The following is a 12,887-nucleotide window of genomic DNA, read 5'->3' on the forward strand; positions in this document are numbered from 1 at the left end:
TGTGAGTTCAAGGCCAGCCTGGTCTACATAGTGAGTTCCAGGCCAGCTCCACTACAGGGAGACACTGTCTCAAAAAGATCAAAAACAAACCAAAACAAAACAAAAAAAACCCAAACAAACAAAGGGAAAATGGAGAGAGCCTGAATTCTCCTTCTTCTAGTTCCTGTTCCAGAGTTGGAAGGTGAGCAATCCCCACCACACACTCCAGCCCACATACAGCCATCACGACCTCCCTGACACAGTGGACACTGTCCTTTCAGACATGCGTCAAGAGTAAATGTTCTCCCCTCAAGTTGCTTTTTGTTAGGTATTGGTCACAACAACAAGAAAAGGAACTAGTACATATATTACCTTAGTTGTTTTTATTTTTGGAGAGGAGGCAGTATTTAGAGTTCAAAGTAAAGTTCACTTTACAAGAGGAAAAACAGCATTTTCCATCTCTTCTGTGGCCCCATTCATTACACTCCTTTTGGGTCCCAGAAGTTGCTCCAGCTGTCCATCGTAAAGCAAGTTCAGAACACTGGGAGCCCCAAAAGGCAGCCAGCAGACCAGGTACTGATCACTTTCCTTCTAGAAGCATCTCCCACCAGATGCTAGGGATACATGTTCACTGATCGTAACTAAATGTTCTTTCCTGTCAGTTCATAAAGGATTTCCATACGCCCAGCTTGAAATCACATGCACAGACAAAACACTATTGAAACCAGCCTGAAACAATGTCTAAACGTTTACTGCATATTTGAGTTGTTTGTGAAAATGATGCTATTTAACAAGAAGAAAATCATCCAACAAAATGGTATCTAGGAAATCATCAACTTCATCTTTACAGATGTGAAAAACGACACTAGAAAATGGCAAAGCAATTTGTCCCCATACAAAATGTATTTGGTATAGAAGGAAAAGGGCTGGCAAGAGAAAATTCACATAAATTCTCTAATGGAACAACATACTGACCATTCCAAATAATGTCTGCATTTATCCCTCTGTTACCAGGAGTTACATCTGGCATGCAATACAGAACACCTGGGTTAGAATATATTACCCTGGTGTTACACTTAATGACTCTTCCAGCTTTTGTACTTTTGCCTGCAATTCTGATGGTAACAGGCTGCTGGGAGGAATGGCAAACTGACCAGAACTGTGTTTTAGTAGAGAACGCTTCCCGTTTGAAAAGCACCATCCCATTTTTCAAAATCAAACATTTAGTAAGCAGCTACTAAGCACCGTAACATTCAGTCTTCATGATGACCTTGATGAATGCTCCCACTAGGCCACTGAAGCTGATGGAGGTTCAAATTACTTCTTCAAAGTTGCCCCCACTTGCCCATGCACCAGCCCATGAGAGCCCATGTTTTTCAGCAGAGGCCTGCTGCCATAGCCATGAGTACCCGGAGACTTCTTGGCTTGGCTATCTCAGCTCAGTTGTCAGAGCCATACCACCCAACCTCCCCTGTGTAGCCCAGAGACACTCCCTGTCAGAGCATGCCCCTCCCCACTGACCTCCAGGCTCTCAGCAACCTGACACACCACCACACTGCCACAGCAGGATAACCACCCTTTATCTCTGGTCCAGAACTCACTGAGGATCAAAGACTGCCATCTTCCCTTCAGAGTAAAATCCAGCCTCTGCTGTTTAAATGTTGGTCACCAGATGGCACAGTTTATCTTCTGGATATAATCTCATTAAATACAGCTAAGCTACTGGACCACTTGATTGGTGATAATCAGTTAATGTATCATAGAGCATCACAGACCACACATTAAATCAATTTAATATTATTAATTTCGGTTTAAAAATATTAGAGGTGGGGTTGGAGAGACAGCTCAGGGTTTAAGAGCACTCACTGTTCTTGCAGAGAACCTGGGTTCTGTTCCTGTTCCTAGCACACACATGGTGGCTAACAACCAAAGTAACTCCATTTCCAGGGTATCTGGCTCCACGGGCACTGGGCATGTACTTGATGCACTTACATACATGCAGGTAACCATTTGTGCACATAAAATAAATCTTTGAAATATTGTATTTTTTATTTTATGTGTATGGGTGTATTGCCTACATGTATGTAAGTGCACCCGTGTCATGCAATGCCTGCAGAGGTCAGAAGAGGGCATCAGATTCCCTGGAACTCGATATGGATGGTTGTTAGCAACCATGAGGGTGCTGGGATTCGAAAAATTAGACACAATACAATTGATTTTTTTCTCCAATCTCCCAAAAGTAACCTGTTTAAGGGAAGTGTCATGTTTCCAAGTGAATCATAGAATTTCTCATGCTTAGATATCAATCCTAAACTTTCCAGACAAGGTGTCATTTCCCAACAAGGAGGAAAGACCAATTAAGCCCCCAGGGTGCCAACAGTTCCTGGAAGACTGCCTCCTCTAGGCTCTGCTGTGATTGGTGGAACAGTCTGGGCTTCCTAGTAGGCCAGAAGAACCACAGAGCTCAAAAGCCCGGAGACCACTGGCAGGGAGAAGCACGTAGCATCCATCAGAACCTGACTAGGGCAGTCTGGGCCCATCACCCTTAGCTTTTAACTAAGGAACTGATTCTCTCCTTCAAAAACCCCAAAGGTTACCTGAGTTCCACTAAGAAAATACACACTGACCAAAGGTTAAAACCAGAAATGAAGTCTCTAAAAAACGGTTAGGATAGTGGTGGAGAAGGGAGAATGAATCCAATGAAGGTAAGCGTTAAAAAGAATCCCCTGCCCCAATTTCTGGCCCAGAAGTTTCAAAAAGATGAGCTTGCAAACAGCCTGCCTCCTCAGTTCTTTTCTCTTTAATTCCTGGCACTACCTTCTCTAGGCTATTTTTAGCACAGGAGAATGGGGCACAGACTGAGAGCCTCGGGGCAGCCAGGCCTCACCTTGCCTGCCCTGCTGGGACACTGGTTATCTTTAATGTCTGAGGGACACAAGACCACCCTCCTCAGAGTGGTGAAAGGCAGCACAATGGCGAATTCTACCCAGCAGGTCTGACAGGCCCACTTCTCTTCCTGAAGTCCTGGGGCTATTTTTTGTTGAAAAGGCAGTGCCATCTGGAACATTTAGAGAGCAAAGAAATAGATTTTGCACATTTGAGTTAAGCAAACAGAAAGCAAGACTGTTTATCAGGTCCTGCTTCACAGGGTACAAACTAGGCTTTTCTAACCAGCAAGTTTAGCATGAGCTTATGCCTTTTCTTTGGAATAAAGCGACTCTGGTCTTCACGATTCCCTTCAGTCATCTAGTCCATATTTACAAACAAAGATGAAAATGTTTCTCAGCATTTTACTTTTATGGTCTTTCCCCTCTGTAATTACCCCTAAGAGATACACGTGAAACTTTAAAGTCAGAAGATGCTGTTATGTTGAGCTGGTTTTATTAAAATACAGAAAGGAATTATAGCTTTGGAAACAAAATGAAGTATGTAGTGAATCTAATAAAGCAATGTACTCTGTGCACTGCCTTAACCTCCCTGGGCTTCAGCATTATAAAAGTACATTGCAGACAGGAGAGATAAAGATAAAATGCTCCACTTGAGGAAAAGAAAATCAAAGCCCCAGAGTTTCCAGGTCAGTGACTGACCTGTGCAGGCACATGGCCCACTCAGGGAATGGAGATCTGAGGGACTGGAGAACTGTTTAAGTCAAAGCACAATGTGAATACAACCCAGGCACATTCTAAATTCCCATCCAATGTTACTACAGATTACAGCAGCCCCCTTCATCAAGCCACTGCACTCCATTAGCCTAAGTAGGTCTATTTATTTAAGAGTCCATTAGCTGATCTAGAATTCTAGAATTCTCTTTTAGCTGATGGAACCATATGGCTTTCTTTACTTTTGTTCAAAATACAACACTAAAACCTTGATTAGCCTAAAAAAACAAAAATAAAAAGCTAGACCCTACATTTAAGAGTATTTCAATTTCCCACCCTTATTCTGTAGTTAGGTCCCCACCAGGAGAGCTCAGGTGGCCAGTGTGTGTTATGAGACAGCGAGGCAAGCAGGTGACAATACTCACAAGATGACTGCTGGGAAGTTCGGAACAGGGATCCAGCAGAGCCTGTTTCCCCTCCCAGTTTTTTTGTTTTGTTTGGTTTTTTTTTTTGAGACAGGGTCTCCCCGAAGCTGTCCTGGATTCACCATGGAGACCAGGCTGCCTCTGCCTCCCGTGCTGGGATTAGAGTGCTGGGATTAAAGGCATGCACCACCACGCCCGGCTCCCCTCCCAGTTTTTATTAATTAAGCTTACAAGGGAAGGAATACTTGTCATGAGATGAGCAAATAAAAAGAAAATTATCAGAAAGGTGCACTGAAGGAGAACTAGTTTGCTGCTGTCCAACAGAGGCTTCAATGACAGAACATATGCATCTGCTGCCCAGGCTACTAGCTGTCTAAGCACTTAGGACCAAGTGAGTGAGGAACTGAATTTTTCATCAGATTTAGCTTCAATTTACTACAGGTGGTGCCTAGATACAGCACCAAAAAGTACACAGCTCGAGAATACTGCCTGTTCAAGCTGACCGACCACAAAGTCTCCTTCCTAGGAAAAAGGCCCAGAAACCCTGAATACTGCTTTCCTTTCCCTGAAGAATTCAGGGAGGAGAAAAAAAAAAAAAAAAAAAAAGCTATGATTCCTTAGCTGATTTAGCAATTAAAAGGCACTTTAGAATCATGTCCTAGTTCATCTCAGTATAGACCTCCTAACAAGCAGTGAAACAATTATTTTGAATTTTTTAATTATACAATTTCTTCCTAAATTGAAGTACAAACCTTTTATCAAATACAACAAAAGACTGGAAAATGGTCTGAATTCTTGTTTGTTATTTTTGTCCTTGCTATTCTCAAAAGTCACAGCTGAGACCTTTGATGCTATTATACTTTGAGACCTTAGAGGTAAAAAAAAAAACCTAACCAATAAACAATTCCCAAGTGCTCAAGCTGGAAAAAAAAAAGGGGGTTATTCCAACAGCAGTGGTGCCGCTGGAGAGAGGGAGAGTGAGCTGCTTTTTGCAACACCAAGCTTGGGATGCTGAGAAAGCTCTGCCCAGGCTTAGGGGCTAGATACTGATCTCCTCTGTACTCCTGAGGTCGCCAGCACTGGCATCCATAATACATAATGGCTGTAAGCGAATGCTTTTGGCCTTATGCACACTATAGCTTTAAGTGGCAGCACATTCTAAAAGCATGTCATCTAGAAACACAGGATCCCTGTACATTACACAGCAAGGCGACAGAAGAAACAAACTACACTGAGTAAGAGCTACTGTTTCCGCAGTAGCTTCTACAGATGTTCAGTGCCCTAGAATCTATTTAAACCTTATAAGACAGCGGTTTTGAAAAAGAAGTGTTTTCAAATCCTAAACAACAGAAGATAATCCATGTTTTAGGGGATTTAAAAAAAAATTTTTTTTAAGCCTGCTGGTTGACTACACTGAGATTACTGTCCATTCAAACAAGCCTGAGGAACACCTTTTCTAATACACAATCTCCTCAGTAGGGCATCCTACCAAGGCCTGAAACAGTAAAAGCAGTGAATGAAGAAACACAGCAGTGGAGACAGACATCTGCACACCCCTACCAGGTGTCTGCACCAGGTCAGCCCTCTTTCTGCTACTGCCTAGCCTACAATTCACAGAAATGTGTAAACAGGCAGCCAGCAGGTGTACTCAACAATGTAATACAAAGGAATTTAAATATAAGGTCAAAGCGACAGTTTTACCAGCACCATTCAAAAAGTCAAGGATTCATAACAATTTAAGCAAAAATAAAGGCATAAAGAATGAAGATGTGGGTTCAGTATAGCTCAGCAACAATATTATTGTTCACAAAGCTAATTCAACCTCTGATTTTATCGATCAACTGTAAATTGCCAAGAAAGGTACAATTTTCTATTGAAATTAGTACCACAGATGTTCAAGGCATTGAATTTGGAAGCAGCAAGAACAGGCTCAAGACCTTTGAACTCTTCCACCCCTCCCCCAGGTCAGAGTCACAGGTCTGGTCACACTTGGAAGGGGAAGGGTGAGCAGAGAGGAAGGGGGTGGAGACTTTTGTCTCCAGATGTGGGAAGGCCAGACTCCCGATGTGTTGAGGAACAGATTTATTTTGTGTGCTTCCAGGGAGCCAAAAGACGATTAATCAAGAGGAAAAAACTTCAGTTGAATATAAGAAAGTCCATGTCAAAAGCAGGTTACCTGATCAGAAATGGCCTATCCCATCAGGCAACAGGTCAACCACCCTGTGGAAGGCTGGTTACCCACAGAGCTTTCCGACAGACCACGATGTTTGCTACCTTAGAGGACAGCCCGCTCCCACCCTCCCCAACACTCGACCTCAGCAGGCAAGGCCACATTCCTGACAGCAACACCTCCCCTCTCTCAGTCAATGGGGCCATTATATCAGAAAGTGTGCTAGGGAGTACTTCAGGACAGGCTAGCATGACTGCTGGAGTTTACAAAAAAAAATAATTTCCAAAGTCAGCGGGTTAACAAACGCCAGTGAATTCACTGCGCTGACGTCCCAACTAGTTTCCCTACATCACTTTTTGAAAAAACAGGCCAAGTGTCAGTTGGTTAATAAACTCCAAACCCAAAGAAATGAACCCAGAGTTCCTGAAGGCAGAGCCAGACTTTACCTCATTTTACCAGAAGCCTACAGAGGAAGTTCTTAGAGTGCTCCAGCTTTAAGGAGTGAGCCTATTTCCCCTAGCCAAAGCAGGGAGAGATAAACCCCCAAGCTGACTTACCTTTATTCCCAGGCATCCTTTCCTCCTATTGTTCCTAGCTCATCTCTGCCAGCACAGCAGGGTTCAAAGAGATGCTTGACATGTTTGGGTCCCCTGCTAATTCTACCCTAGTCACAAGATTACAGATGAGAGCAGCTCATTTCCCAACTATTCAAATTCTGAAATGACAGCAATTGTCAGAAAAACTACTCTGAGAAGCTTCTCTGAAGAGAAGCTGACTAGGAGGAAGCAGACAGTCCACCTGAAGGCTTTCTAAGGAAAGAGCCTAATGGTCCCTATCCCCAAGGGTCTGTCCTCCAGACAGGAGAATAAACCGGAGCCTGAAACCAGAGAGTAGGATGCCTACCAAAGTCATGGCTTTCAGCCTCAACAGTACACCCCACACCACCTGCTCTACAGGTCAGGCTTTACCTTTCTGAACATGGATGATGTCTGGGAAGTTGGCCAGGTGCCCCTGATACAGTGCTAACAGGTCCATGACTGGGTCCAGGTCCTGCCTGGGCTGCTCCGCGAAGAGTTCTCCGATGGCGTCATAGGCGTCTCCGGTGAAGGCGATGGCCTGGTTCAGGCCCACCGAGAAGGCCTGCTGGTCCAGTTCAAAGGCCTGGCTGAGGCCGCGGAAGGACTGGCCCACCTTCTGATACTCTTTCTTGAAGCCAGTCACCTGCTTGCGTGCAAACTCATTGGCCGTGTGATTGAGCTGCAGCGCACTGTCGTCCATCTTCTTGGTGAAGCACTTGAAGCCATCGATCTTGCTCTCCACCTCCTGCAGGTCCAGGGCGGCGGCCGGGGGTGTGCTCAAAGTGAGAAAGAAGTTGGCACCCACCATCTCATCCTTCTCCGCCTTCCGTTTACCCTGTTTCCAGGCCTTCTCGTCCGTGCTGCTGGGGCAGGTCAGAAAGTGCTGGAAGACGTCGCACTGAGCCAGCACCGGGTGGCTGGCCATGTGGTTCATCCACCAGATCAGGCCCTTCCTGCGCTTGGAGATGAAGTCCTCCTCGAAACGGCCAGTGGCCTGCTTCTCAGGCAGGTGGGGCACCGAGATCACCGGGAACTTCTCAGCCAGGCGAGCATACAGCCAGTCGAAGTGCTTGTAGCGCCTGTGCACCGGTACCTGCGTGTGTGTGGGCACCAGCTTGTAAGAGATGTAGCTCTTCATACCCTTGAACTTGGTCTGCTTGGTGGGGTCGTCGATGGTGCACTGGAAGGGGTAGGGGTTCTCCTGCCACTCGGGGCCGTAGGGCCCCAGCACCACACACAGCTTGTCCCCGTCCTTCACGAAGCCCGACGCCTCGCCCAGCACGAAGGCCTCCCCGCCCGACTTGACGAAGGTGGAGAAGCGGTTGAGGTTGCGGCTCACGGTGGCCGAGCTCTTGGCCCCCGACGGGTGATGCTGCGGGGGCGCGGAGCCGCCCCGCGAGCCCAGCGACAGGTCAGAGCGCGTGGACAGGCGGTAGCGGCCGGCCGCGCCGCCCGCCGACGACGAGCCGTCGAGGTCCGGGTAGGCGCCGCTGCCCAGAGCGCCCGGCTCGTCCGCGACAGTGGAGCTGTCGTCCCACTCGTCGTCCCAGTCGTCGTCGCTGCCCTGGCTGGCCTGGTAGCCGCCGTAGAGCTGCTGCGCCGCCGGCTGCAGGGCACCCCCGCCGTACGGAAAGCCGGGCTGCTGGAAGGTGTTAGGCGGCGCCTGCTGAGGCTGCAGCAGTGGCTGAAAGGCGTCTGGAGGCGGCTTGAAGGATGCGGGCGGTGCAGCAGGCAAGGGCTCGAAGCCACCGGGAGGTACGTTGGCGTAGCGCGCCGGGGCCCCGGGACCCAGGTCGCCCGCCGGACCCGGCTCCGGGGCGCGGATCACCTGCACGTACGAGGCCGGAAAGAGGCCTCGGTCACCGCGGCTGTTGACGCCCTCGAGCCAGCCTTCGATGTCCTGCTCGCTGCACAGACTCAGCACCTCGTGCTCCCGCAGCGAGATCTCGCCCGGGTTCTCCGACCTGAAGTCGTACAGCGCCCGGGCGCGCAGCGCCATCGTCCCGGCGGGCGGTACCGAGTCGGGCACCTCGAGCCCGGGCCAGCCCGAGGGCCCCGCGGTTCCTCCCCGCGCCCCGGCGCGCGGACGAAAGCCTGGAAGGCAGCGTGCAGCCCGCCTGCCGGCTCCGATCGTGCCCGACTGACTGCTCCGCTCCCCTTGCAACCAGGACTGCGGCGCTGGGCCGCCGCCGGTAGGGGGCGGGGCCCGGGCCTCCCACGTCCCCAGCTGCTCTAATCCACCGCCGAGAGGCCCGGGCCAGGCGAGACCAAGCGATGGCCGAGCTGCGGCGCCCGCCCCGACTTCTGCGGCCGCCGCTGCTCCCTAGTGGCGATGCTTAGAAGTGGCGCGCCTGGACGATAGAGGGGTGAGTGGGGTGACTTTTCTTTTTCGATGACTTACCTGAAATTTTTAGATTTTTAAGTTTAAAAACGTTTCCTGGAAAGTAAACCAATATTTGTACACATAATAGCCGTTCCCACTCTGAGTGCTCAGTGAATGCTCCTAAAATAACTTAACCCAGGCATGTAATAAAGGCTTTTGCAATGAAAAATAACGTTTGAGCTGGCAGGAATGATACCTTGGACAGAGGTATGATCACTGATGCAGCTGCTCCCTTCCCTTCTGTACTCCCTGGAACTTGTTGGCAAGGAAAGGTGGAGACTAACAGAGAGATTAACAGAGCAAAGAGTTCAGGAAGATGCGCATGTGACAAAATAAGAGGCAAAGGGTGGTGTAGGAAGAGAGGAACTGGAAAATTTCCAGTAAGTGCACAGAGAGCTTGCGCTTGACATGTGTCCTTCTGTGCAGCAAATGAGACAAAGATCAGACTTCAGAACCAGTCTGCCAATCTGTGTTCTAACACTAACTGTTTGACCTTGAGCAAATCGCTTAGATCGTACCTAGCTCCTGGGGTTGTGTGGATTTAGTGTTAACGAAATCTCTCTTACAGATGAGGAAAACACTGCACATGGTAACTACAGTTCAACTGTTTGCTGTTGCTGTTACTGTTATTTTAGAAAGTAAAACCCTTGGCCTCTTTCTCAAAGAGAATTGGGGTCCTTAAATTGCAAAGGCAGATACTGTACATGATAGAGAGGGTCTGTATGTTTACACCTTTGCTCTTCCTTTTTGGTCACTGACACTGCTCTCCAAGTCATCTCTCTCTCAACAAACTTATTTTAAGTCGATAAAAAAGTTGCCTCCTGAAATATTAATCAACTCTCATCTCCTACAGTTGCCTTGTTTCGTATCTTCTTTTCTTTCAGTATATAATTTGCCCAAGCCTTTTCCCCCTCATAATCCCATTTTATTAAGTCCAGCATAATTATTCCTTTGAAGATACCTCTAATTGGAATTTAGCATTCATCTCTCATTAATTTCAGCCTGTCCTCTGACCCTGTCTATGAAAATCTGGGAATCAGGCCAGAAAATATACCATTATCCTAAGAGCTGTGGTATTCTAAGCATCCCGTACAAAGTCACCAACCTGGTACACCAGAATCAGTCCCCTAGTGTGTATCCTAATGCAAAGTCTTAACTCAAGCCCATGAGCTTCTTCAGCAGAAGACCCAGTCTAACTATTCTCACAGTGAGCAATAGGGAATATTGCCATACTGTGTCACCCCTTGACATGCTAAAAAAAAAAAAAAAAACCATAAAACTAACACCAGATACCAAAAATACAGCTTATCTCCTGTAGTAACTCACAGGACATTAACCGAAGACATTTTAGATAAACACGATAGCTTCACTGTAATATTGATTTGATAGTAAACTGTGAATTCAAGAGTTAATTTCAGTAGTTTCAGGTATATTTCAGGTATAATAATTCCAGGAATTTATGTGATGATATTAAGAGATGATTTGAGCAACTGGGGAAGCAACAGCTAAGGAACTCCGGAGTGTCTGAGGCTATTGATAGCACAGGTACAGGTGCATCTGTGAGAGGTCAGCTTGTGAGAGTCGGCTTGAGGACTCTGTGTTTGCCAGGCATCAGGCTTTGAGAAAGAGGGGAACATGTTTGGTCCTATGGTCAGAATGGCAGGAAAAGCCCCAACTCTAGAGGGTCTTGAATATGTAGAAAATGTGCTCAGATATTAGCAATTTACAATTATTCTCCCCCGGAAAGTAAATGTAGCAATGTATTTATTAAAGATTTGCCTGGAACACAGCTTCTTTTGTAGGTTAAATCCCCATATGGGGGCCACATGGTGGAATGTAAAGAAAGGGTCATGAAAATTTTGGCAACAGTAAAAAGTTTCTGAACAGGCAATAGCTGAAAATTAATTCAGAATCAAATGCATAATGAATAGGAGGCATTTCTGGCAGCGCTCACCCACGTTGCATCACCCAACCTTACTGCAACCTTGGTTCTGAACACACCGCAAAGCACACTTCACAGTACGCATGCCAGCAGACTTACAGTGCCAACAAATGCCGCCCAAAGTGCCTCAGCTCTGATTCAAGACTATTGTGTGTTATGATCTGAAGAATTTTACTGTACAGATATTTTCTACTCGTATAGAAACAATGATTTCATTATGGGAAGCAAAGATAGTGTTTTCCTGCTGTCATCATCAGCATATAAATATCAAATCATCTTTAGATTGTGTTAGAATGTTTTGTTTTTAAAGTTTCTCTTTGAGTTGCTGGCTTAAGTTACAAAAATCATTAAATAAATTTTGACTTGGGATTAGAATAGAATTTTCAGCAATTTTTGAAATAACCTTAAATATACTTCTGGCATTTTCATAGAATGTGTTTATGTGAAATGGCCTTGATAATTGTAAAATCACAATATCTGGGACTGGAGAGATAGCTCAGCAGTTAAGAGCACTGACTGCTCTTGCAGAGGACCCAAGTTCAGTTCCTAGCACCCATATGGGAGCTAACAACTGTCTATAACTCCAATTCCAGGTGATCTGACCTCTGAGGGCATTCCATGTGCTGTTGCACTTACATCCAGGCAAAACACTGATACACATAAAATAAAAATAAATTTTAAAATAATAAAACATCAATCAACTCTAAAAAATGCTGAAGATGCTACATCCTTTAGTATTAAATATTCATTCAAGATGTAATTCTTTGTGTAAAAATAAACACATCCATCTCATTCATATGCAAATTTTGTTGTCTTTAATAAATGATAAAATTATATGCATACCAAATAATTGTTTGAAAATAAATTTTTATCAGTAAATGTTTGACTTTTAAGCTATTTTATATAGCTATATACCTAAAGTGGTATTATTGGGGGAGAGGAGTCATGAATGAAGAGTTTGAGAAAACCTTACTCTGGAAAATATAACACATTCATAATTTAGTTTATACAGTCATTATAACTACCAACAATTTATATTTCATTGTGGTTTACATGTGTTTTAAATATTAAGAGGAACACTAAAACAGTCCTGAACAACTGCACTTTCTCACTTTTTCCCTTGGCTGGAGATGCCCCAGGTTACTGACCCTGGGCTGCCTCTTCCATAGAGGGAAGCCACAGTGGTTTCTTTGCTCTTCTTGGAACACACCAAGCACATTTCTGCCTGAGGTTTTTGCTTTTGCTGTTTTCTCCCTTGAAACCCTTCTCCCTACAGATCCACCACGTTGTTCCTTGGCCTCATTCAGGATCAGCCTGACTCCTCCAAATCCCCTTTCTTCAGTTGCTTTGGAGAACCTAGATGTGAAATGGAGAGAGCCTGGGTGCCTGAGTATCTGAGTCATCATCCCAACCCCACTTTATGAGAGAAAGCCTTTGCTGGGCAAAACCACTGAAATAGCAGGGTTTGTCTGTTGGGACGGCTGGCATTAATTATCCTGATGAATATAGTCTCTATCCCTCCATCCCACTATCCCTAGCCCCATCTCATTTCTCTTCACAGCACTTACTACCTAACATAAACATTAAATATATTAATTATCTCTCCCCATTAGAATTAAACTTCTTCAGGGCAGTGATTTTATTTTTGACACCTAAGATACAACAATGGATAAAACAGATGTGGCAGGCAACCAGTAAGCATTTGTTCAATAAATGAATGAGAGAATGCCCACTTATTTCCTCCCCAGATGCTGTCAGCTCTGAGAAGTGGCTCTTCCTGTGTCTGGGTCTAGTGACTTGGGTCCCTCTGC

General features: G+C 45.8%; 1 protein-coding gene across 1 annotated transcript in view; it reads right to left on the minus strand.

The window, feature by feature from the left end:
• Snx18 (sorting nexin 18) overlaps window positions 1–8,902 on the minus strand; it is a 26,302-nt gene extending 17,400 nt beyond the window's left edge. Inside the window, exon 1 of the mRNA XM_008840404.3 lies at window positions 7,142–8,902. Within this exon, the coding sequence (XP_008838626.1) occupies window positions 7,142–8,750 (1,609 nt within the window). The 5' untranslated portion in view covers window positions 8,751–8,902. The remainder of the gene's footprint in view (window positions 1–7,141) is intronic.
• Between the last annotated feature and the right edge of the window lie 3,985 nt (window positions 8,903–12,887).

The sequence above is a fragment of the Nannospalax galili genome, unplaced genomic scaffold (assembly GCF_000622305.1).
Source record: "Nannospalax galili isolate Female #2095 unplaced genomic scaffold, S.galili_v1.0 scaffold339, whole genome shotgun sequence".
Taxonomy (NCBI): Eukaryota; Metazoa; Chordata; class Mammalia; order Rodentia; family Spalacidae; genus Nannospalax; species Nannospalax galili.